The sequence below is a fragment of the Hevea brasiliensis genome, chromosome 6 (assembly GCF_030052815.1).
Source record: "Hevea brasiliensis isolate MT/VB/25A 57/8 chromosome 6, ASM3005281v1, whole genome shotgun sequence".
Taxonomy (NCBI): Eukaryota; Viridiplantae; Streptophyta; class Magnoliopsida; order Malpighiales; family Euphorbiaceae; genus Hevea; species Hevea brasiliensis.
In genome coordinates this window covers 103955444-103982693 of record NC_079498.1, presented here as the reverse complement: position 1 = coordinate 103982693, position 27250 = coordinate 103955444, and the positions used below count along the sequence as shown (strand labels likewise).

The window sequence follows — 27250 nt, the reverse complement described above, 5'->3', positions numbered from 1 at the left end:
TATCTTTTCTTCTAATATGATCAGATTGGAGAGCTATAGCCAGGGCCATTTTCACTTGTCCACGGTTGCTAATGAAAGAAAGTATAGGCTGAGGAATGATTAAGCCTCTGAACTTCCATTTGAATAAAGACACATGAACACGTTCAAAGAATGAACTCTTAATTGACAAAAAGTTCAATTTCTTTCCTTGATCTTCTCCAAAATTTCAATTCTAGGTCCTTCAAGATCACCATACCACTTAATGTTCAGCCACAAGTGTAATCCCCACTCCTCTTGCTCATAAAAAAAAAAAAAAAAGTGTAATCCCCACTCTCTTTTTTTCCCTTAATATTTTCAGCAATAGAAAAGATATCCAACGTAGATTTTTTTTTTAATCAATTTTCATAACACCTTTGCAATTCAATTTGGTATGTTAATATATATATTTCCAATGCCTGAATCCTCCATTGACAAGTAATGCATATTTTTTTATTCTGTCCCCTTCAAATTTGATACTCATTCTTGAGTATCATATGATTTCACGATCTCAACTCAAATATGCTACCACCAACGCTAATTCCTACCCTTTTTTTTTCCCACATTTATCTTCTTCATAACTTCAGTATCTTCTCCTTTAATCAAAGCATTCTTAATAAGAAGAATACCCTTTTGCTTATCAGTAAAAGTTATGAACAAGAAGGATACTTTCATTGTTAAAGACTTCAACATTCTCAACAGCAAGATTAATACCCACGTCATCTTAATTCCTAGATTGAATTCGAGGAATCAGAACATAGAAAAGCTTATTAAAAAAAAAAAAAAAATTGGAACGTAGATCAATTCCTCTTCAATGCACCCATCCTGAATGGAAGAATTCAATTTGAGGATAGGATTTTGATCATCACTGCAATCTGAATTATGATATTCTTCTTCAATATTAGAACTATCCAAATTCGTGCACCCTTCTTTGTTGATGGCAAGACCCATTTGTTGACCATAAGGTTTTAGTAATTTTAAGAATTGATCGATTTTTTTTTTTTTATCCAATACCTGTTTCTGTTCCACTCCAATATGAAATTTCTACTGCGCTTTTCGTTATGGTTAGCTATATAAGAATTGGCCCGAGGTTTCGAAGACCTCTTTGATGAAATCTTGAATCTTTTGATCCCCTTGAAGCTTGTTATTCTTATCCATGGCTATTGGCATGCGCAGCCAATAAGTTCTAATCATTGATTTTAATGGAACCTAGCTATCGATATATATATATATATATATATATATATATATATATATATATATATATATATTCAATCATATCCAATCATGGATTCGTTTGAAATTTATAGATTCTCTCTAATCCATTAAACCCTAAATTGCCTATACGTTAAACTATTAAATACATAGGGAAAAAATGTTAGAAAACAAAAGTCTAATTTTGATGGAAAACAATAAGAAACACTTGTTTTATGCAGGCGAAGGCTCTAATGAATAAAGGAGAAGATTTGGTCGAAGATGATTATGCTCGTCTCATTGATTCCACATTGAAAGGGCACTATAATGCAAGTGAAATGGGGCGAATGATTCATTGTGCTGTTATTAGCATATATAAACCGTTAGAATCCCGGCCAAACATGAAACAGGTAAATTGAACCATAGAGAGTTATATATTATGTATGTTATTAATTGGTATATATTACCAATTGTCTATCAAAAGCATTGAAGTTTCATCTCTCCATCTATCATATGAAATTTGTTATCTTTACATTGAGATTTTTTTTAGATAGAGAGCTGTTTCCTATTATATAGTTCATCAATTATTACTTAATCCATTAAGCTTTCATTGAATTTAAAAAAAAAAAAAAAACCCTCAAAATTAAAAGATTACATGATAAAAGTATAATTTTTTTGCATATAAAAAAAAAATGAGTATAACTTTTTTAGCACGTCTATGCAATGCAGATAGTTGAAGTTCTTGAAGGACGAAAGTCCACAAAGGAATTATGGTTTGTTAATTCCCAGCAAGGTAACCTTTAATTGAATTTTGATCTGCCTTTTCATGATGTCAATTAATTTTTTTACCTTGTCATCTATGGTCGCTGAATTTGCATTTGACTGTTTGGGCTACTACTTGTGCTTTTCTAAATTTCTTATTTCATCATTAATATATACATCTTGTTTATAAAAACAAATGATAGATTCGTCACCGTATAACGCGCTTGCACCTAAGAAGGACAATCCACATGGGCCGAAGGAATTTGAGTATACAGTTCTAGCAGATGCAACTGGAAAATTCTCCTACGCTCACCGCCTTGGCGGTGGTGGTTTTGGTGAGGTCTTTAGTGGAACCCTTTCCTTCAAGAAAAATAATAGGGAAAACCTTCAAAGTAGCGACGTTGCTATTAAGAAACTTGCATACAACAAAGATAAACCAGGGAAAGAAGAATTCGAGAAGGAGATTAAGGCCGTTGGCATTGTGCGTCACCGATGTCTTGTTAGCTTGATTGGGTACTGCTGTGACGAGTACAATAGATTGCTTGTTTTAGAGTTTGTTCCCAACAAATCCTTGAGATTTCATCTACATGGTGAGTCCTTTCCTGTATTACAAATATATTTATATATAAACCCATTGTAATTTGGATTGTTAGCATATTTAAATTCAACTCTCCAAATATGATATTATGATCTTACAAATGATCAATGGCTTCTTAGGAAATCAACAACCAACTTTGGAGTGGTCAAAAAGAATGAAAATTGCCATAAGCTCTGCAAAAGGATTGGAATATCTGCATAAAGGCTGTGAGTAATCATATATTCACTTCATGAGACTTGAGACTTGATGTACTTTAAAAAAAATTTTCCTGTGTTTTTGTTTTATTAATCTATTTTCTATTAAAAGCTTTTACTCTCTTCAAACAAATATCTTCAGGTACTCCTCCAATTATTCATCGGGATATCAAGGCAGATAATATTCTTATTGACAATAACTTTGAATCAAAGGTAAGGTAGTGTAATTAATAACACATAAAACTTGCTTTTTCTTGATATTTATAGTCATAGGGTATTTTCAGGCTAGCTTTCATGCACTAAAATTATCTTTCATAGACGATGTTAAGAGTGCACTTCTCTATATTGGTCTAGTGCGTTCAGGATAAATAATCATCATAAAGCACTCCTCAATAGAGTTAAACCTGGTTGATAGGAAAGGGAGCCTCTCATTCTTACCAATTGAACTAATCTTTTTTTTTTTTTTAGTAAGGAATTGAACTAACCGTATTGGATAACAAGCAAAACTTTTCATCCATGTAAATATTGATAGTCACATTGAACGTTTGGCTAGATATGGCAAATGGATTTAGATCACCTTAAGTTTATTTTCAGTTGAGTTCAGGTTACATTGAACGTTGGGCATTCATTGATGGCAATCATAATTTGCCCCCTTTCCCTTCTCAGTTCTCACACACAAGAAACGAAAGACTCTCAGTCTCCCCCTTAATTTCTGCATGTGTCATTATATAAAGTGTTCAAACATTTGGATTTTCATAATAGCAAAGAAGGTTAGCGTAGTCGACTCTGAGTTAAATACAAAAATTTTCTTTTAAAGATGTATTAAAAAATTTGAACTAATTAATTTCATTTTTTGAAACACAAAATTATGTAATTATTATTCTTTTATTATATTTGATTGCCTTTAATATTAAATTATGCCGCACAATAAATCTTCTAATTTATTTAAATACTTTTTTTTTTTTCAGATTGCAGATTTTGGACTCGCTAAATTTTTTCCAGAAACTGGTAGCGTTACTCACATAAGCACCATATTGAAGGGAACTAACATGTAAGAAATTATATATATATATATATATATATATATATATATATATATATATATATATATATATATATATATATATCATTTTTCAGTTTACTTCTAGAGTAGTTAGAAAATAAAACGAAAAGGAAAAGCCAATTTTCAAGGCTCTCCCAGCAAATTTTTTCATTAAAATGTAATTTTTGAATATTACAGTTATGCAGATCCAGAAAAATATCCTTCTCAAAAGCTTTCTGAAAAATCAGATGTTTATTCTTTTGGTGTCGTGCTTCTAGAGTTACTAACAGGGAAAGACCCTTTTGCTGGAGATGGCATCGTAAAATGGGTAAGACACTCGTCTATAATGATAAATACACCAAATTAGTCTTGTCTTGTTAAAAAATAATAAGAAAAACAAAATCAATCATAACAGTGGTTCATTTTGTAGAAATTATACAATGAACTTGCCATTCCAACCAAGATTCTTAATTGGAATGGCAACTCAACTACACATTAACATGGGATGAAGTGAAAATTTAAAAAAAAAAAAAAATTGCCGTTGCCAGTTAAGTGGGTTGTTCTGTGTACAGTTTCTCATCTTGCCATCTTGGTGAACGTGCAGGCTTTTTCTTGAGCTGCTTTGATATATATATATATCAAAGTCATGTCCTCAAATTTTTTTTGAATCCAATTATTATCACTTGTGTAATGTAGACAAACTTTCTATACATTAAATTATTAAATAGATGGATAGAAAAAAAAATTCATGTTAGAAAAAAATAGCCTAAATTTGATGGGAAAGAATATGACAAGCACTTATTTTTTGTTTTTTATTTTTTTTAGGCGATGCCTCTGATGATCGAAGGAAATGATTTGATCAAAGACAATTATGCTGATCTTATTGATTCTAAATTAGAGGGGCATTACAATCCAAGTCAAATGACACGAATGATTTATTGTGCTGCTGCTAGTGTGTATAAACCTTCAATATCTCGACCGATGATGGAAGAAGTAAATTAGACTTTAGATCTCCATATATATTCTGTCAATGCATTCAAAATTTGAGAGAGTACATCTAATCCGTATAACGATTTCACCACTGTTATGCAATGCAGATAGTTTTAGTTCTTCAAGAAAAAATGCCTCCTGAGAACTTATGGCTTGCAAAAGGCGAAACTTCCCGGCAAGGTACTATTCACGAAGTTAAATTGTTATATGTGTATTCTATAATTACTTTATTTTTTTTATTATTTTGTTTAGATGAATCATTTTTAATTCATCCATTAGTGATCATCTATATATATACATATATGCCTTTTTTGAGGTTAATTCCTTTTCTTCATCTATTTTATTTTCTAAATAAATTATACTCGTGATCACTGAATTTGCTCTCAACTTTGATTTAACTTACAATTTTCTTTTTGTTTCAATCTTATAATAAAATTTAAATTTTTTTAAAGAAATTGTTTTTTATTTTTTTAGACTTTTTTTTTGGCAACTTCTACCTCATGTCTATTAGTTTTTGCTTTTTAAGAAAATATATTAAGAGAAAAAGAAATAGAGAGGATGCAACGCCCTAATGAAACAGACTGCTTTAGAACCCTAATGAGGATGAAGCAACAATAAAAAGACCTTAACAAGGTTCATAGCACCAAAACCAGAAATTAGCCACAAAAAATGCAAACCAAAAGAAGTACTAAGAGAAAAGCAATAAAATCATCAGAACGAAGCACTCATTGCTTAGCCAAATTAACCATAAAAGCATTAGTCTCACGAGGGATGTGTTTAACTAGCAGAGCTGGAAGATGACTCTTGAATTCGATGATAGAGTTGACCACTGAAGAGAACCTCCAAGGAGCATACTCCAAGTTATGTAACCAAGAAACAACATTCATCGAATCTGATTCAATGAGGATGGAGCTAATTGAAGAAAAGATCTCTTGCTTACTAACACTAACTTCAAAAGCCTTTGAGATAGCTAAAAGTTCTACTGCATTTGAGTCAATTATACCAACAAAACAAGAAAATAGGCAGATGATATTCCCACACAAGTCCCTCAATACACCACCAATACCTGACCTCCCTAGTTTTCCGATTGAAGAACTGTCAACATTCCATTTAAAGGAATCAGAAGGAGGAGGAGACTAGGAAACAACAGGCCTCGATCTCACTTGATTAGTCCTGCACTTGATAGCATCTGTAGTGACCAGAAGATCAGCTACTGAGAAGGGGAATGATGCATCCAAAGCTCTCATCCAAGTAACCACTCAGAATAAAATGAGTAAGCATAAAGAAATGGTGTTTGTCTCCTTATTATTAAAAACCATATCATTACGTGATAACCATAGGGACCATACAATTGTATAAAATAAGTTGAGCTAGAATTTATGTAGAGAGTTGCTTGCGAACTCTGCAAGTATACAGGTTATTCAAGTAGTAAAGAAAAGATATCGTCTCACAGAGATTTGTTGTTTGAGTACCAAACTATAAAAGTTATGATTATTTGGGCTATCGATAATTTGTGCCAAAAATAGAGTAAGAGATGCAGCAAATTAAATTGGGAAAATAAAGAAATTATATATGATCAATGAAGTAATTAAAATTCTAAGCACTATACTAATTTACTAAAATTTCAGCAAGTAACAAAAGATTTAATTAATTAATAGTAAAAATGGATTCCAGAGTTGAGGTTCATGAAGTAAATTTAATTGGGATTTGGATAAGCAAAGCCAAGATCAAGGAAAATACAAGTTTGAAGGAAGTTGATTCTGATTTCCTTTAATTTCTCTTTCAAGCAAACTAAAGAGTATTTTAAAGGAAATTAAACCCCATTCTCATATGATGTTTAATTACCCAAAACCCTTTAAGCATTTTAATCAACTTGAAATTCCTCTTAACCCACTAGTTTATTTCTAACACTAGGTGATTAAGTTCATTATCTTGATTATCTATCATAGATTTTCACCTCTTTGTCCTTCAATCTAAGATTAAGAACAAAACCCAAAGGGTACCAACAATGGGTATGTAAATAAGCACACAAGATAAGAATCAAAGCTTATATATTCTAAAAATCTGGTTAAAACCAGTCCAAATCCACAAATAAAACTTAAATCATTACACCCAACTCTGAAATCTTAAGTATCTACTCACTCATGTTTGTATTTATAAGTAGAAAATATGAAATAGAGCAAGAAAACATGAAAATAAGTCTAAAAATAAAAGAACTCAGAAGAAGAAGATCCAAATCTCTAAAAATGGAAGCTGGAAAATGTCACTCTGCAGGTGCTCTCCTCCAAAAATGGCGTGATTCCCTCTTTCCTCTCTCTTTTGATTTTTCTCTCTCCTTCTCCTTATGGTAAAAAAATGAGAATATGATGCTTTTATATCCCCTCAAGGGTTGCCCTAAAAATGGTCTCTAAAGGGATAAGGACAAGAGGTGTAAAAGGTGTGAAAAGAGAAAATTTGTCTATATTAGCAAATCTGCCAGCGCCATCCCACATGCCTCATGTTGATTTCTGCTGTTTTCCACATGCCTCATGTTGATTAAGAGGAGGAGTATTTAGATCTACACGACTAGCTACACGGGGCATGTGGGAGTCCATGAAAGTCTCGGCGTGTTTTCTCTAAAATCTCTATTTACACGACCAGCCACACGGGGCATGTGGAAGCCCATGAAACTTTCAGCGTGTTTTATTTTGAAGTCTCTATTTACACGACCCAATGTGAATTTACATGCCTCGTGTTGATTTCTGCTGGGTAACTCTTATCTTCACACGACCTTCAACACGGGGCATGTGGAGGTCCTTGAAAGTTTCGGCTGGTCTTCTCCTTTAAGCGAATTTTCTTCACTTTTCACTCTACTTTAAGTTTCTAAATCACTTTGAATTTCTTCTATATGGACCTTTTTGCCTTTAAACCTTGTTAAAACCTATCAAAAACATCAAAATTCCAAAAATCAAATATAATGAAACTAAAATTAACAAATTAACTAAAATAAGCATTAAAAGCATAAAATTATTAAACTAAAAAGGCAAAATGTATGCAAAACTACCCTAAAATACTTATATAAAATGAGTTTATCAAATTCTCCCAAACTCAAATCTTTGCTTGTCCTCAAGCAAATTGAAAACGATTATATGCAATTGGGGTACCTTTTCTTAAATTCATGAAAATCACTCATTCAAGCTTTCAAACTTATCTCTAGCCACCAACAAGCCATATACCCACCTTCAAGATATAAGGAATTCAATTCTCACCAAAGTTATCACTGCTTAGCCTTGGGTCAATTATTCATTCCATCAAACCCAAAACAATCAATTACATAGAGAAATCATGCTAAAATAGGCTCTAAAACAATCCATAAACTACAGCGTCTCAAATGATGATGGAAATGGTTTAAATGGATGAATAATGTGCCAATCTCATAGGTTAACCAACTAATCCAATCTCCACTAATGTAGCAAACCACAATCAAAAGATCAAAAGGACTTTTAATGGTTGTAATAGGGCTATGGGATAATAATGTGGCTAACAAAAAAAAAAGGTAAAATTGAAGCAAAACATGAGAATAATTAAATTGTTAAAAAGATCAAGATACACTTTTCTTTTATTATTATTATTATTATTATTTTATTTATTTATTTCATTTTTTTAAAATAATCAAATGGGAAGAAGAACTTTACAATAAATCACCAATGCTAGCATACAAATTTTTAAAAAAAAAAAAAAAAAAGAATTTTAGGGACTACATAAATAACATTGAATTTTGCATTACAATTGTTCCTTTTTAATCCACCCCCAAACTCATTTCTTTATGGTAAATAATTTGTTTTTCGCAACATGATATGATTGCTAGCCAATTTTACGTTAGTACTTCTCCCATTTAATTATTATACTTTTTTTTTAACTTATCTATCACTTAAACAAATTATTCTCACGAATGGTAGGTAAGTGTTTAGGTTTATGGCTAGGTAAATTATGGGTGCCAAGGAAATAAGGGGTATAAATGAAGGCTCAAATTGGTTTTAAAGGGAAATTTTTAAAGTGAGGTTGGTTAAGGCTAAAAATGTGGGTTTAAAATTCAAAAAAATGCCTTAATCATTTCTCTTTTCAAGTGAATGCTAAAATTTCGCCTCGAAAGGTCTAGAAGGCTTGTTCTAGGATTGGTGAAACATAATTAGTTATTTCTTATTCTAGAGTTTTCTCTAAGCACTCAAAACTCAATATAATTAATTGGGTGGCCCTTGGCTAAGAAGATATAAACCTAGATAAGAATCTCATAACCTCATACCAATCCGAAACTTGCAATCCATCAAACCCATCTAGAGGTAAGCTCAATTGCTTTTCAAAATGATTATCAATCTTCTAAGAATTAGGTAAAAATTTATTTATTTATATATTTTTTTTGTATGCATGATTCCTTAAATGAATGCAAAAATTAAATAAAAATAAAAATAAAAATAAGAAAATAAAAACTATACGTGATCTATATGATGTTTATATGCAAGTGTATATATTTACATGGTGTAGTTGTATGGTGTATGTGAACTAAGTAACTAAGTATAAATGAAATGCAATTTAAGTAAAGGATTAAAAATTTTGCAAAAATTTTGCCCTCCCCCAAACTCAAATTAGACAATGTCCTCATTGGCTTAATCGAAGTGGCAGAAATATCAATGAAATCAATAAATGATAACTTGGAGAGATATAAACTAAGAAAGAGTGGAACAGAGTTACCATGTAGAACGTACATGCCAAGTGGTGAATGATCAGAATATGTACATGAGGCATGTGAATTATACGTATTGAGAGCATGAGGCATGTTAATAAAAAAGCATGAGGCATGTTGAAGTAAAGGTAAATTAGCATGCCCTGTGCCAACTACTAAAGAACTGATATGGGGTATCAACATGGGGCATGTCATGCTCCATGAAAGTTTTGGTGAGTTTTCAAAAATTTTGAAAATTTGAAGCAATGCAAATAGCTCATTGGAGAGCATGGCCCTTAGCACGAGGCATGTTAAATGGAAGCAGTGTCAATATGTGGCAGATGAATGTCAAGAAGTTACCTTAGAGGCAGAATTGAGAAGGCTAAGGGAAGAGTAGCTGTTGTATTATCAATAATTCAGTTATATGACTAGTAAAAAGCAATATCAGTAATGCTATTACAATAGCCAATTGAAACTGAAATTAAAGAGAATGATTAATTCAGTAGGAATCTGGATAACAAAGATAGTGCAAGTATCACAGCAGAAGAAACCAAAGCAGCCAGCAACAATGAACAAGCCAATGTAAAATTCATGAAACAAACAGAATTAAAAGAGATAAAAATTAAATCCTTTACAAATATATAAAGCATATAAAAGTTCCAATAACCAGGGAAATTAACAGTTGGGAAAATAAAGCAAACTGACCAATGTGCACAATTAAAAACTAAAGTTGCAGAAACTAACTAAAATTAACAAAAAAACAAAATTCTAAAACTAGACAGCTGGTTGGTCTTCTTCATTGGTGGATGGCCCTGGCTCATTTGCTGCTGCAGGTACTTGTTCAGTAGATTTCTCAGAAGCAGTATCCAAGTTTTCTACCATAGCCTTCATTTCTTTAAAAATGTCTTGGCCCCAATTGTACAGCTGGTTAAAAGAGGCTGCTAGCTTGTTGTAAATGTCAATCATTTCTCTGTCATGCTTTATCTGCTTTTTCCTGAATGCAGAAAATTTCCTTTTAATCTTTTTCTCAAGCTTGGTTTGCTTCTGACCAAGAGCATCAACCTTAGCTTCTAAATCCTTTAAAGCAACCAAAATATCAGAATTAGCATCAGAAATAGGCTGCTATGCTACACTCATTCTGTCAATTTTTGCTTCCAAATCCTTAAGAAAAACAAGTAAGTCTGATTGTCCAGCAGTAGGTGGGTGTGAGCTAGAAGGCCCAGCATCAGTATGCTGTCCTATACCCTATGACTGCTGTTGCTTTGTACCCTCATGTTCCCCATTTACCAGCACATAAACATCACCCCTCTTTACACAAATTTTCATTTGAGTCATAATAATTCTATCTATAAAAGACTGGCCAACCATAGACATCATAGCATATTGGTCAGGGTTAAAACCAAATGATTTTGCAATTATAGTCACCATCCCTCCAATAACTATACTGCCAGCTGAATGCTTAGAGACTATATGTTCCATAAGAGAGCAAAGAAAATAAGCACCATTTATTTTTTTTCTTCTCTTTCATGCACCATAAAAAGAATAAATCATTCTTTCCTACATCCCCATTACTGTGCCCTCTACCTAGTATAGTGTAAGATATAAATCTTTGCAAGTATCTCACGGCAGGGTCTTGAATAGCTGAGGCCTTAGCAGAACTAGAGTTGTAGTACCTCCCATATGGTGCAATGGACTTCCAAAATGTAAGGGGTTCATAGATGGTTCTTTGCCACTCTATCACTTTTTCTCCATCATTACAAAAACCAAATAGAGCATTTACTTGAACAGTGTCAAGTTCTCTGTTCTGACCCAAACACCTAAAGGAAATGGTGTCCCTATGGTTACTTTACGTAGGCTGGAAGTCCAATTGCAATGAGCTTAAAAATTCAATCGTTAATTCCCTATAAGCAGGTTCTTGAATCCTAGCAAAATCACTCCAACCTATATTCTCCAAATATTCACTAACAGATTCATAGAGCCCTATCTCCCTGAGGCTATGTGCATCAATGTTCTTAGTGGTTAAAATTTTCTTTTTAGCAAGGGCCTCATAATTTTTCCTCATTTCAAAGTCCCTAAAAGTCCATGGGTAAGACGAGGTTACCTGACTTCCAGATGGAGGGATAGCTGGAGCAGTTTGAGACATTGTTGGTGAATGATTCGGGGGTGATTGGACCCTAATTGGAGTAGAAGAACCTTGCGATGAGATAGGATTTTGGGCAGTGGAGCAGGTTCTAGCGCTAACGGGTCTTGGGGAATCAACTCTAGGTTGTTTCTATGGAGCAGATGAGGGGAGAGTTGATTTCTTTCTTTTTCGCGTTTCATATACTGCTGAAGGGGTGTCTTTGTTGGGTTGTTGAGAGGGAGGAGTGATATCTTGGGTGGTATTGTCGGGATTAGGGGTGAGTTGAGAGGATTGACGAGGTGGAGAGCTAGGGTTCATATCGGGAATTTGGGGATTTGGGGATGAAATGGGTGTTTCGGGTTGAGCATTGGATGGTGTAGGGTTTGGTGTTGGGTTTGAAGAGTTATTGTTGGCAGGCATTTTCATGGCTCGTAGCTTGGGTATGTGAGTGGATGGCTGTTTGGTGCGCACCATGGAAGAAACAGTGAAGGATTATGTCATGCGGCTGATGAGGTGAAATAGGATAAAATGGCTAGGGTGAAGGTTTAAGTGATGTTATACCTAGTGTCTAACATGAGGCATGTTAAGAATGGTGAGGGGTGACATGCCCTATGTTATTTGGTGTAAGATGAATAACATGAGGCATGTTGGAATAAAAGGGAAAAATGACATGCCCCTTATGATTTTACATGAAGTGCTACAGGCATGTTGGACCCCTTGAAACTCTCGGCAGGTTTTACATTTTTAGCAGTTTAAAGTGCCCAGAACAGGTTTTGGTGGTGACACTACCCCCAACATACATCATGTTGACCCTAGTGTTAAATGACTTGATGAAAAACCCAAAAATGTGACCCAAAACACACTAAAACCTATCCCAAAACAAAATTTGCACAGAAATTTCACTCAAAATTGAATTGAAACCCAATTAATTGCTAAAAACAATTAAAATCTATCAATCTACCAAACACAAACTGAAACATTATTCAAGTAATATTCAAATTAACAATCACACCACAAGTAATAACACCCAAATTCAAACCCAAACTCATCATTAAAAATTCAGGAACACTGAATACAATTCTGTTGTAGATACTATTCACATGAGTATATTTCTGTAGAATTGTATTATGAAATTTCACAAAATATACAATGGCAAATATGTCAATTTCAGTGCACTACATCAAAATTAATTACCCAAAAAGTAAAATCAAAAGCATATTGCTATTGATTACCATGAAAGTTCCTATATTTCTCACCAATTTCCTCAAAATGCTGCAACTCAAATAGTCTTTCACTCCACCATGTTGCTGCAATCAGACATACAGCTTAAATTAGTTCATATTTGACTTTGTTGAAAACAATATTCCTCATGGAAGACAAAGATAAGGTTCAGCAACTTCCCAGACATTAATTCTTTCAATTCAACATACATATTTGCTTGAAAATCTCCACCTACCTGCAGAAAGAAATTGTAATGTCAAATTTGAGTTCAATGGGATATAAAATGAAACAAAATAAAAGAAAAAATTAAATATAAGGAAAAAATTTATGGGGTGCTTCCCAAAGAGTGCTAATTTTAGATCATTAGCTTGACCCTCTTTAATTCAGTGAATTTGTGGATCATCAAGGAAACAACTTGTTCCCTTCTCAATGGGCTAGCCTGTGAGACAAATCTTGAGCCTTTGACCATTAACTTTAAAAAGACCAGAATTTTCACTCTAAATATCCACAGCTCCATGTGGATAAACCTTGATGACCTTGAAAGGACCAGACCATCTTGATTTCAATTTTCCAGGAAAGAGTCTAAGTCTAGAATTATACAATAAAACCAGATCACCCTCTTTAAACTCCTTTCTTTTAATGTAATTATCATGCCAAAATCTAGTCTTTTCCTTAAAAATCCTAGCATTCTCATATGCATCCAACCTTATCTCTTCAAGTTCATTTAATTGAAGTAACCTTTTCTCTCCAGCATTGTTTAAGTCAAAATTCAAAGTTCTGATTGCCCAATATGCTTTGTGCTCCAACTCAACTGGCAAATGACATGATTTCCCATAGACTAGCTTAAAAGGTGTAGTTCCAATAGGTGTCTTGTAAGCTGTTTTGTACGCCCATAATACATCATCTAGCCTTAATGACCAATCTTTCCTTGAATGATTAATAGTTTTTTCTAGGATTCTCTTCAATTCCCTATTAGATACTTCAACTTGCCCACTAGTCTGAGGATGATAAGGTGTAGCTACCTTATGAGTAACCCCATATTTCTTCAAAAGATTTTCAAACTGTTTATTGCAGAAATGAGATCCACCATCACTGATTATAGCTCTTGGAGCTCCAAATCTAATGAAAATATACTTTTTCAAAAATTTCACTACCACCCTTGCATCATTTGTAGGGGAAGCAATGGCCTCAACCCATTTAGACACATAATCCACACCTACCAAAATGTACCTATTCCCAAAAGATGATAGGAATGGTCCTATGAAATCTATGCCCCAAATATCAAATAACTCAATCTCAAAAATTCCTTATTGCGGCATTTCATTTTTCCTTAAAATATTCCTCACTCTTTGACATCTGTCACATCTCAAAATAAATTCTCTCACAATTTTAAACATATGTGGCCAATAAAATCCAGCTTGTAGCATTTTACCCACTGTTTTATCCACACTAAAATGACCTCCATAGTCAGAAGAATGACAATGTTCTAGAATGTTTCCTATTTCCTCTTCAGGCACGCACCTTCTAACTAGGCCATCATTACATCTCTTGAATAACAATGGATCCTCCTATGTATAAAATTTCACATCATGCAAAAATTTCTTTTTCTGTTGATAGCTCAAATCTGGTGGGAGAACTCCACAAGACAGGTAATTGACAAAATCTGCAAACTACGGCAATGCAGCAACAACAACTAGCAATTGCTCATTTGAGAAAAAGTCATCAATTGGTAATTCCTCTTCATTTTTGTCCTTACTTTCATACTTAATTCTTGATAGATAGTCTGCCACAACATTTTTAGCTCCCTTTTTGTCTTTAATTTGTAAATCAAACTCCTGTAGCAATAGAACCCATCTTATCAGTCTTGGCTTTGCTTTTTTTTTATTCATCAAATATCTTATGGCTACGTGGTCTGTATAGACAATCACTTTCGATCCAACCAAATATGATTTGAACTTTTCCACAGCAAATACCACAACTAAAAATTCTTTCTCAGTGGTGGCATAATTTACTTGAGCATCATCTAGAGTTTTGCTGGCATAATAAATTGCATAAGACCTCTTCTCTTTCTTCTGACCAAGAACAGCTCCCACGGCAAAGTCACTAGCATCACACATAATTTCAAATGGCAATGACCAATCCGGAGGTTGCATGATAGGGGCTGTTGTTAGAGCTTCCTTCAACCTATTAAAAGAATCAAAACAAGCAGGGTTAAAATTAAAAGGGACATCATGATTTAACGAATTAGTAAGAGATTTAGCAATTTTTGAAAAATCCTTTATAAATCGTTGGTAGAACCCAGCATGCCCAAAAAAACTTCTAATTCCTTTCACTGAAGTTAGTGGAGGCATCTTCTCAATCACTTCTACTTTGGCCTTGTCCACTTCAATTCCTCTATGTGATACCAAATGTCCAAGCACAATGCCTTCTTGCACCATAAAATGACATTTCTCCTAATTTAGCACCAAATCTGTTTCTTCACATCTTTTAAGCACTTTAGAGAGGTTAGATAGACAATTATCAAAAGAAAAACCATATTCAGAAAAATCGTCCATGAAAACTTCCATAATTTCCTCAATAAAATCAGAGAAAATGGCCATCATACACCGCTGAAAAGTAGCTGGCACATTACATAAGCCAAAAGGCATCCTTCTATATGCAAATGTGCCATATGGACATGTGAATGTAGTTTTCTCTTGATCACTAGGATGTATTGGGATTTGGAAAAAACCAGAATACCCATCCAAAAAACAAAAATATGAATGTTTTGCTAACCTCTCTAACATTTGATCAATAAAAGGTAAGGGAAAATGGTCTTTCCTAGTGGCACTATTGAGCTTCCTGTAATCTATACACATCCTCCACCCTGTGACAATTCTAGTAGGTATCAATTCATTATTTTCATTTTTCACAACGGTCACACCTCCTTTCTTAGGAACCACATGAACTGGGCTAACCCAACTACTATCAGAAATAGGATAAATGATCTCAGCTTCAAACAGTTTCAAGACTTCTTTCTTCACCACCTCTTTCATATTAGGATTTAACTAAAAGAATCCTATGCATGCACAAGGTGGGGTTTATACCTTTTATGTCATTAATGGTGTAACCAATGACTTTCCTATGCGCTCTTAACTCTCTCAGCAATTTTTCAACTTATACATCACTCAAATTTGCATTAATAATGATAGGATAGGTTGAATTAGGTCCAAGAAAAGCATACCTTAATGTAGATGGAAGTGGTTTGAGGTCTACCTGTGGTGCGTCCTTCTCATCTGGCAAAGATGGTTGTGCAACTTCATATTTCAATTCTTCAATTTGCAAAACTTGATCTCCTACAACTTCTTGAGTAGCTTCCAAGATTTGAGCAAAAGTTGCAACTTCAGGATTTTCATCTTTTGCCGTTCTACTACGTACCAAACAATTCTCCAAAGGGTCCTCAGGATATCTTTCCTTAAATTCTGCTTCCACAATCTCATCAATAACATCCGCCCTTAAACAAGGATCAACTCCATGATGTTTCTTTAAAGTTTGATTCAAATTAAATTTCACCTCCTCTTCTCCAAATTTTAATGTCAATCTGCCATTCTTTACATCAATTATAACCCCTGCTGTGGCTAAAAATGGCCTTCCCAAGATGATAGGTATGTGAATATCCTCTTCTATTTCAAGAACCACAAAATCCATAGGAATAAAAAATTTTCCAACCTTAAATGGTACATTCTCCAAAATTCCCACTGATATTTGATAGATCTATCAGCTAATTACAAAGAAATGGTGGTGGGCTTCAAATCTCCTACCTTCAGCTTTTCACAGATGAAGAGTGGCATCAAGCTTACACTAGCTCCAAGATCACACAATGCTTTTTCAATACTAGTATCCCCAATGTGACAAGGAATAGAGAAACTTCCTGGATCCTTCAATTTTGGTGGAAGTTTATTCTGTAAGAGAGCACTACACTCCTCTGTTAACGCCATAGTTTCATAATCTTCTAATCTCCTCTTGTTTGACAAAATTTCTTTCAGGAATTTAGCATATGAGGGGATTTGAGAAATTGCATCTGTAAATGGAATGTTGATGTATAACTTCTTCAAAACTTCTAAAAATTTTCCAAACTGCTTATCTAGCTTCGCTTTCTGAAACCTCTGAGGATATGGCAATGGTGGCTTGTATGGTGGTGGAGGCATATACTTTTCCTCTTCTTCCTTTTTAACTTCATCATGATTCGAAATAAATTCATTTTTGTCTTCATCTTCTTTCTTCTTTTCCTCTTCTACCTCATCTTTCTCTTCTTCTCTCACAATTTTCCCACTCCTTAGGATTACTGCCTTGCAATGTTCTCTAGGATTCTCTGGTTAACTTGGAAGTTTTCCTTGTTGCTTTGCTAGAAGAGCTTGCTTGTTGAGCTATTTGGTTTTCCAACATCCTATTATGAGTGGCAAGCTGATCTATCCTTGAAGTTAATTGTTGAATCATTTCCCCTTGTTTTTGTTGAGCAGTTAAGAAATTCTCCATCATAGACTTAAAAATTGAATCTTGGTCTGAAGACTAAACTGATGGTTATGGAATAGGTGCATTTTGATTCCTTTGTGGTGGAAATCCAGGTGGTACTCTATTTTGCTGAAAATTCTGCTGTTGTTATTGAAAATTAAGAGGTTGTTGATAATTTTGTTGCTGCCCTTATCGACTTCCCCAAGAAAAGTTAGGGTGGTTCCTCCATGTTGGATTATATGTAGCAGAAAAAGGATTACCAACTGGTCTCTGATTGTAATTCCCAACAAAATCAACTTGCTCATTTCCAAACTCTTGCCCATAGGAAGGAAAATCATTGATACAATGCATATTTCCCACGCCAACATCTTCTGTATGACTAGATCCTCCAATTAATGAGTCAACCTTCATGCTTAACTTATCCATTTTTCTCGTCAAAGCGTCAAATTTGGCATTGAACATACTCATGGCATCTAATTCATATACACCAGCTGGTGGCTTCTTCATTTCATTTCTTTCACAGCTCCACTGATAATTGTTGTAAGCAATTTTATCCAATGCTGAATAAGCTTCATCTTCTGACTTTTCCATAAGATCACCTCCTGAAGATGCATCAATTATACTTCTAATTGCTAGAGAAACACCATTGTAGAAATGTTGAACTAGCATCCATCTAGGGATTCCATGATGTGGACATCTTCTTTGAAGATCCTTATATCTCTCCCAAGCTTCATAGAGACTCTCATCATCCCTTAGTCTAAAAGAAGTTAATTCATTTCTTAATTTTACAGTCTTGCTAGGAGGAAAGTATTGAGCCAAGAAAGCTTGTGACAACTCATCCCAAGTAGTTATCGAACCCGGAGGTAATGAATGCAACCACTCCCTAGCACGATCCTTCAAAGAAAAAGGAAATAATCTCAGTCGGATGGCATCATCTGACACTCCATTTATCTTCAACATGTCAGTAATTTCAAGAAAATGTGCAAGGTGCACATGTGGACTCTCAATAGGACCTCCCCCAAACTGTGATTGTTGAACCATTTGACAAAGTGAGGGCTTCAACTCAAAGTTGTTTGCTTCCACTCTAGGCCTTGTAATACTCGGTCCAAAATCTCCAAAATTAGGAAAAGCATGATCCTTAATCGATCGGTTGTTGTTGTTTGCCATAGCTTCTATCACTTGTTGCTCTTGATGTTGCTCTTACTGTCTTTGAATTCTGAGTTCAGCTTTTCTTCTTTTAGATTTTGCTCTTAAAGCTTTAGCTGTCTTTTCAATCTCAGAATTAAAAATTAAATCAATTTCTGCACTTTTTGTTCTTCTCATATAAAAGATATGTACTTGTAAAACCAAAATAAGAAAATCTCAAAGTAAAATGATAAAGAAGAGAAATTAAAATAAGAAATAAAATGCCCAAATTAACCAAACAATCAATCGTCTAATATCAAACAAAAACAAATCCTCGGCAACGACGCCAAAAACTTGCTTGCGAACTCCGTAAGTATACGGGTCGTTCAAGTAGTAAATAAAAGATATCGTCCCACAGAGATTTGTTGTTTGAGTACCAAACTATAAAAGTTATGATTATTTAGGCTATCGATAATTTGTGCCAAAAATAGAGTAAGAGATGCAGCAAATTAAATTGGGAAAATAAAGAAATTATGATGAATGAAGTAATTAAAATTCTAAGCACTATACTAATTTACTAAAATTTTAGCAAGTAACAAAAGATTTAATTAATTAATGGTAAAAATGGATTCCAGAGTTGAGGTTCATGAAGTAAATTTTATTGGGATTTGGATAGGCAAAGCCAAGATCAAGGAAAATACAAGTTTGAAGGAAGTTGATTCTGATTTTCTTTAATTTCTCTTTCAAGCAAACTAAAGAGTGTTTGAAAGGAAACTAAACCCCATTCTCATGCGATATTTAATTACCCAAAACCCTTTAAGCATTTTAATCAACTTGAAATTCCTCTTAACCCACTAGTTTATTTCTAACACTAGGTGATTAAGTTCATTATCTTGATTATCTATCATAGATTTTCACCTCTCGGTCCTTCAATCTAAGATTAAGAACAAAACCCAAAGGGTACCAATAATGGGTATGTAAATAAGCACACAAGATAAGAATCAAAGCTTATATATTCTAAAAATCTGGTTAAAACCAGTCCAAATCCACAAATAAAACTTAAATCATTACACCCAATTATGAAATCTTAAGTATCTACTCACTCATGCTTGTATTTACAAGTAGAAAATATGAAATAGAGTAAGAAAACATGAAAATAAGTCTAAAAATAAAAGAACTCAGAAGAAGAAGATCCAAATCTCTGAAAATGGAAGCTGGAAAACGTCACTCTGTAGGTGCTCTCCTCCAAAAATGGCGTGATTCCCTCTTTCCTCTCTCTTTTGATTTTTCTCTCTCCTTCTCCTTATGGTAAAAAAATGAGAATATGATGCTTTTATATCCTCTCAAGGGTTGCCCTAAAAATGGTCTGTAAAGGGATAAGGACAAAAGGTGTAAAAGGTGTGAAAAGAGAAAATTTTTCCATGTCAGCAAATCAGCCAGCGCTATCTCACATGCCTCATGTTGATTTCTGCTGTTTTCCACATGCCTCATGTTGATTCAGAGGAGGAGTCTTTAGATCTGCAAGACCAGCTGCACGGGGCATGTGGGAGTCCATGAAAGTTTTGGCGTGTTTTCTCCAAAATCTCTATTTACACGACCCGCCACACGGGGCATGTGGAAGCCCATTAAACTTTTGGTGTGTTTTGTTTCGAAGTCTCTGTTTACACGAACCAATGTGAATTTACATGCCTCGTGTTGATTTCTGCTAGGTAACTCTTATCTTCACACGACCTTCAACACGGGGCATGTGGAGGTCCTTGAAAGTTTCGGCTGGTCTTCTCCTTTAGGCAAATTTTCTTCACTTTTCACTCTACTTTAAGCTTCCAAATCACTTTGAATTTCTTCTATATGGACCTTTTTGCCTTTAAACCTTGTTAAAACCTATCAAAAACATCAAAATTCCAAAAATCAAATATAATGAAACTAAAATTAACAAATTAACTAAAATAAGCATTAAAAGCACAAAATTACTAAACTAAAAAGACAAAATAGATGCAAAACTACCCTAAAATACTTATATAAAATGAGTTTATCAAGAGTTCCCGTAACAAAGAGAGTTCCACTCATCCAAAAGCATATCCACAGTTTTAGGAAGTAAAAATTTCAGATCCCACAAGCTAAAAAACTAGTTCTACACTCTCCAAGAATAATAACAATGGAGGAAGAGATGTGAGATAGATTCCGAAGTATCAGAACAGAAGGGACAACCACTCTACGAAAGGGAAATGATGTTAATTGAGCTTAACCACCCTCTAGAGCAAAAGCGATCCCTGCAGACCAACGAAACTAGTAGTTCCACTTTAGGTGGGGCGAGACCCTACCAAAGTGATGAGGAACAGAATAAGTTCTTCCTTTTTCTATTGGCAAAACAAATATGAAAGAACTGTGTTTTTTTGTCTCCTAGCCTACACCAGGTGAGCCTTGATTTCTAGCACCAAATGCTTTTATTCCTGGCTATGCAAGCTTGCAAATCAACTTTTAATTGTTGGACGGTGATTAGTTCTGAAGGAGAGAGGTCACAAGATTCTGCTATAATCTCCCACTAGTCAATAGATTGGCTCAGAGCCTTGATTTTTTCCTCCACATTCCCAAACATGTTAACATTCCAAATCTTAAGTCACTATTTCAACATTTTCATCTTTAAGGTTAGAGGTACAGAAGAAACTGAAAACGTCATCTAAAAAAGATTTTAGAGTGTCTGCAAAACCCGAGTAACTCCACCATGCATCAATAAATCAAATTGGCCTTGGGCCCTAGTCAAAGCTCGAGATATATGAAGAAAGAAGGATGGGGTTGTGATTTGAGCCTCCTCTAGATAAGCCCATGAGAGTGAGATTAGGAAAAATAGTAATCCAATGATGTGAAGACAAGGCTCTGTCAATGCGGCTCATTGAGGACGTATTCCTCCAAGTAAAATGCATGCCACTAAGTGAAATATTAAGAAAACAAAGGTTATTTATAAGAGATTGAAATTGTCTCATACCCAATAAGGAAGACCAGCCATTTTTTCTATCAGATATAGACAAAATTTGATTAAAGTTTGCTATGAGAAGTATAGGCCCATTAATTAACTCAAGGACATGCATTAATTCATTCCACAACACGAGTTGATCTTGGATCAAGCAAGGCCCATAAACAAAAGCAATTGTGGCCTCAAAGTTATCAGAAACAATGGAACTATGCAAAAAAATCCACCGATTGAAAGATTGAGTTCTTTGGACAGAAAAAGCTTCTTTGTTCCATATTACCAGTAGCCCACCTGAAAGTCCAATCGCATCTATAGCAATCCAATCAAGTGTTCCCATACCCCAAACTCGTCTAACTAGAGAAAAAGAGATGTCTGAGCATTTTGTCTCAACTAAAAAAACAATATCCATGTTGTGCTTACTAATGAGATTCCCAAATTATCTTTTCTTAGAAGCACTACCCAAATCTCTAGGATTCCACGAGAGTATAGCAAACATGTTGGGACAAGATACCTTGAACCTTAATTCCTCCGAAGACGATCTGCCTCAACTTGATTAGCAAAGTGTAACAAGAGAGTCTCTTCATCAACATTATAAGACATACCCAAGTTCCTTTTGGCATCCATGGTGGCTTCTGCTTCTACTAGTGGTGATAGGTTCAAAGGATTAATTCCCTCTTCCAAAGCTCTTTTATAGCGAACCAGTTTGTTGACTCTCTTAATATCACTGTCGGTTGCGCAAAAAAAGGCACCAGAGCTATCAACTTCTGGTTTCTATTAGTTTTTGCCTAATTGGGAATTGGATTATCATATCATCTGAAATATCCAAAACAATTGAAACTTTACAATTTCATACCATTTTTCATTTTATAGCCTGGCATTGCCATGTATAGTCGGATATATGATGGGATTCTGATATGAGTGACTTTTTATATGACATTTTTTAAGTTGAGAGACTTTTATATAATATTTTTTAAGTTAAGAGACTTTATGGTAAAAAGTGAAGATGAGAAATGAAAATGTAACAAACTCCAAAATTAAAGGATGACTGATAAAATTAGCCTATAATAAAATTTATAGAATAAATATTTTATTAACAAAAAAATTAAAAATATAAATTTTTTTAATGTGATTTTGAAAGTATTTTATTTAGTTGAATTACTATAAAATCTTTGCCTTTTCTTTTATGTTGATTTGTTCGTGAAATATTTTCCCGCAACATTAATCTTATCTTGTAGCACTACTTTAATATATGTTTCCTTTCTCTAATGCAGATAACCAATCTCGGAAGCCATATCCAAACGAACTGGAGCCTCCTACATTGCTGCGGACATTTTCTTTTGAAGAACTAGCAAGTGTAACTAGTAGTTTCTCTGGCAAACACCTCCTTCGGGATGATTATTTTTTTCAAGTCTATAAGGGAGTCCTTCCAGATAATAATAATCAAAATGTGGCAATTAAGAGAATTAAACACGTGTCAGAACAGCGAAAAGATGAATTCGAGGAGGAGATCGAAGCCATTAACCATGTTCGTCACCGAAATATTATTACGCTCATTGGATACTGCAGTGACAAGGAAAACAATAGATTGCTTGTTTTTGAGTTTATTTCCGACAATTCTTTGAAATTTCATTTACATGGTGAGACCCTTTACCTATAATTAAAATTTTCACAGCAAATTAAAGAAAACTAATTATTTGATATCAATCCTTAAACATCAACTTATATTTCTCATATAGTTTTCCAATTTGGGATTTTTTTTTTCAAAAGATTTAATGGTGGTCTCATAGAGATTAATAACTTGGCAGGAAATGGAAGTTCAACTGATTTAGACTGGTCAAAACGGATGAAAATAGCTGAAGGCTTAGCGGAAGGATTGAAATATATGCATGAAGACTGTGAGTATTAATTCTTTGCATGAGGAGTTCTTTTGCCTTGTCTACTAAGCTTTTATTTATTTTCTGGCTTAAGATTCCACGACTTGAGTTTTCACCTTTTTTTTTTTTTTGGTTCCTTTAGTTTTTCACTTTTCTTTTATGATGTATTTTCAGGCAAACCCAGGATCTTACACCTATATGTCAAATCAGATAATATTTTCCTTAATAAAAAATTTGAACCAAAGGTAAGAACTATTACACGGTCATCCATATAAGTTTTTTTTTTTTCAAAAAAAAAAAATCTTAATATGATCACCCATCTGTATTTGTCATTTACAATAGGACTGATCAAAATGGAAAATAAATAATGGATCATCATGCTCGAGCCACGAGAAGTCTTTTTAAAAAATTTGAAGATGTTGAAAATTGCGTTATTAATTTTAGATTGGAATTTTAAACTATTGAAGTAAACTTTTACCTCTTTGTCTTTGATGTTACTAATTAAGCAGTAAAGCTAATTGGATCATTTTCCTTCAGCTTGCAGAGTTTGGAAGTGCCAAGCTTTTCCCAGATTCTGTTACTCATCTCTCTATCGACAAAATCATGAAAGATTCCGGGTAAAGATAAATTTTCTATATTTTTGTTGCTTGAGCAAAATTACATTGCAATTGTGTGATATACTTTTTCAAAAGTTCAATTGAATTAAATTTTATTTCATTAATTTCTATATTAGAAAATTTTAAAATTGTTAAGTTAAATTTTGGTAGTTAAAAAAATAAATTATTATGAAAAATAAATTTATATCTAATATGAATTTGCAAAGAAATCAAATTTTCAATTGAAATTTGAAAATAATCCTTTTTAAATCCTATTTTATCTATTTATAAATAAGAGTAAACTAGAAAAAAATGAATATATTTATCTTATTTTTCTGTTATTCCAAATAATGGAATTAAATATATTATATTATTTTAAATTTTACGTTTTAATCATTTGAATTGAATTGTTTTAATGTTTATTCCTTTGAAGTTTTTTAATGGAATTGAATAAAATTTTAATAAAAAAATTGTTTATAAAGGGTGATTATTAGGAATATAAAAAGGAAAGAAAAGCTTCTTAGCATATTTCAATTTTTGGGGAATATTTATTGAATTGTTCTCATGTGATTTTCAACTCCAATTACAGTTATATGGCTCCTGAATATGACTCTACCAATAAACATCTTACTGATAAGTTTGATGTTTATTCCTTTGGTGTAATTCTTCTGGAGTTAATTACTGGAAAAGAACCCGTTGGTGATTTGGATGGTCACACTACCATAGTTGACTGGGTATGTACTTCTCAATTACGTAGTCTATAAATTTAAACATAATTCTACATGAAAAAATGGTATTGACGTCCTTAGTTTATGATAGTTATAAATTGGGCTATGGAAAAGCATTGGAATATATTAAAGAGAGCTCCCCCCAATTCATTTTGATGAAAGAGGAGCCTTATTAATTTAAAGTTAAAGCAATTACGTACAGGCAAAAACTATAACAAATGCTTTCACCTATTAATATGTAGGCCAAAAGACATCTATCCAAAGGTAAAGACAGTTTTGTTGATGACAAACTATTAATGAAGTATGATACTGAACAAATGGATCGAATGATTGCTTGTGCTTTAGCATGTGTACATGGTGATCCTCAAAATCGACCACAAATGAGTGAGGTAATTCCATTAAAAATATGAATTTATTCTATTTTACTTTTCATGTTATCTGCCTTTACTTTATCATTTTTATTATTTCACTAAATGTTCCCCTAAAAGAATTATTTAGCTAAATATTGTCCTGAATTTATTTAAAAATATTTGTTACTTTTACTTTTTGGGTATATATATATACACACATACACTTCCCTCTATCTCTCTCTAGCCAATAATTGTCGATTGCTTTTATATGAAACTAATTGGAAAATAAAATTTATTATTTTATTATATTGAACAAATGAATTTTTGAAACTAATTGAAAAATAAAATTTATCATTTTGTTATATTTGACAAACAAATTTTGAAGAATATAATGGAAAAAAATATTATGAATATATTAAAATTCATAGGAATTTAAGTATACTATTTAAAGTTTATTAACTAGAAATTAACAAGAAAAATGTATTATTTACAAAATAATATCCATTGGAGTCATGATTATTGCGAATATTTTATAATGAAGGGTTTCACTTGCTACATTGATTGAGGGAAAAATTGTTTATAATTTTTTTTTTATAGTAATTTGATAAGTAACATAAATTAATTCACCATATGAAATAGTTTAATTTAAACCTGTTTGCAAAAGATGAAACTGAAAATATCTGAACTTGCCTCGTCAAATCAGCTTGCCAACTCTAATAATTGTAGCTAGCAATCCAAATTAATCCCCATTCTCATTTTTTTCTTCTCCTTAACATTATTTTCAGCAATAGAAAAAATATTCAATGTAGATTTTTCTTTTTTTTTTTTTTTATCAATTTTCATAACACTTTTGTAATTCATTTTGATATTTTCACATATATTTCCAATGCCTGAATTCTCCACTGACAAAAATGATAAAGATAACTCAATGTAACCAACTTATATATAATATCATATTAGTAATTACCTAGATATAAGGCATCATGCTCTGTATATATAGTTATTTGTACAATAATTATATTAATGGTTTATGATCAGATTCCACATAGTATTAGCCTCACAGCCCTTGAAGGCATCATATCTAACAATAATGCTATTGTTTCCAACGCCACTTCTGCATCTGCCACATCTCCAATTTCTCTTGCCAATGCTGTCCCATCTCTTTCTATCAAATTAACATCTAATAATTATTTACTATGGAGTGCTCAATTTCTTCCTTTATTATACAGCCATAATCTAGCCCACCACATTGATTCTATGACAAAGCAATGCCTATTTTCTTCTTCTGCCTCCTTCAAATTTCGAAAGCATTCTTCTTGAGTATCATGCGATTTGGTGATCTCTACTCAAATATACTACCATCAAGATTGCAATATTCCTTTTTTTTTTCCCCCTCACATTTCTCTTCTTTATAAACTTCAGTATCTTCTCCATTAATCAAAACATTCTCAATAAGAAGAAGACCCTTCTGCATATAAAAAAAAAAAAAAAATCAGTATATAACCCTTTTTTTTTATCCATTTATGTGCAAAGCAGATACTTGAAGCTCTAAAAGGACGTGTTAGTCTGTAGACTTTGGATGTTCGTTGAGAAGAGAAAACAGCTGGACCGAGCACCTTGATGATGCAACATAGATAATACTATTTCTAAATCGGAAGCTCAGATGACGTTTGAGGTGAATAGTCCAACAAACTAGCTTTTTATTCCAGGAATTCATGTTGTTTGATATTTAAGACATAATGGGAAGCTTCCATGTGTCATTTAATTTGCATTTTTTTTTTACTTCTGAAAAATCGTTGAAATGAACGGTTAGATATCTGAACATTTTAATGTGATTTCTTTTTAGTGGACAATTTTTGTTTTTTGAGATTATGCGCATAAATGTGATATATATGGTAAAACCATCGCAACCATTATAATTATGCACTTTTTTCTTTAAAAATAATAAAACTCTTATATTATTCTTCTTCTCTTTTCTATACTATGTGATTGTATAATTTATGTGTGTGCCTTAGATTTGTGTACTTATTATAACAGGATTCATGAAAAACATATCCAAAATTCAATTTACAAAAAATAACACCATCATTAGCAGTGAGATGGTAGTTCACACCGGAGTCCATTGCCCATGATTGCACATTGGGTGTCATAGTAGAAGCAAAATTGGAGATTGGATTGGAAGCATTATTGGTTCTATTGGCAGATGACTCTGTTTAGTTTGGTGAAGGACATTGTTTGGCCACATCTCCTTGGCCGTTACAATTATAGAATGTGATGGCTG

At 33.2% G+C, this 27250-nt stretch overlaps 1 protein-coding gene and 1 non-coding gene across 9 annotated transcripts in view; both read left to right on the top strand.

Annotated features, from left to right (window-relative positions):
- Positions 1 to 26822, top strand: part of LOC110650881 (leucine-rich repeat receptor protein kinase EMS1) — a 112783-nt gene extending 85961 nt beyond the window's left edge. For 6 of the 8 annotated variants that reach the window (XM_058148971.1, XM_058148970.1, XM_058148965.1 and 3 more), the window contains 16 exons: positions 1452 to 1619; positions 1939 to 2002; positions 2175 to 2561; positions 2689 to 2775; positions 2906 to 2976; positions 3732 to 3814; positions 4004 to 4133; positions 4631 to 4798; positions 4903 to 4975; positions 22693 to 23058; positions 23227 to 23316; positions 23470 to 23540; positions 23833 to 23912; positions 24481 to 24625; positions 24862 to 25008; positions 26506 to 26822. In XM_058148971.1, coding sequence (XP_058004954.1) covers positions 1452 to 1619; positions 1939 to 2002; positions 2175 to 2561; positions 2689 to 2775; positions 2906 to 2976; positions 3732 to 3814; positions 4004 to 4133; positions 4631 to 4798; positions 4903 to 4975; positions 22693 to 23058; positions 23227 to 23316; positions 23470 to 23540; positions 23833 to 23912; positions 24481 to 24625; positions 24862 to 25008; positions 26506 to 26541 — 2166 coding nt within the window. In that variant the 3' untranslated portion in view covers positions 26542 to 26822. Of the gene's footprint in view, positions 1 to 1451; positions 1620 to 1938; positions 2003 to 2174; positions 2562 to 2688; positions 2776 to 2905; positions 2977 to 3731; positions 3815 to 4003; positions 4134 to 4630; positions 4799 to 4902; positions 4976 to 22692; positions 23059 to 23226; positions 23317 to 23469; positions 23541 to 23832; positions 23913 to 24480; positions 24626 to 24861; positions 25009 to 26505 lie in introns of those variants that run through there. The other 2 variants (XM_058148972.1, XR_009149552.1) reach the window with 2 other exon arrangements.
- Positions 18008 to 18114, top strand: LOC131181059 (small nucleolar RNA R71). The gene has a single exon (XR_009149686.1). It is a non-coding gene; the product is annotated as a small nucleolar RNA R71 (small nucleolar RNA).
- Positions 26823 to 27250: the final 428 nt, after the last annotated feature.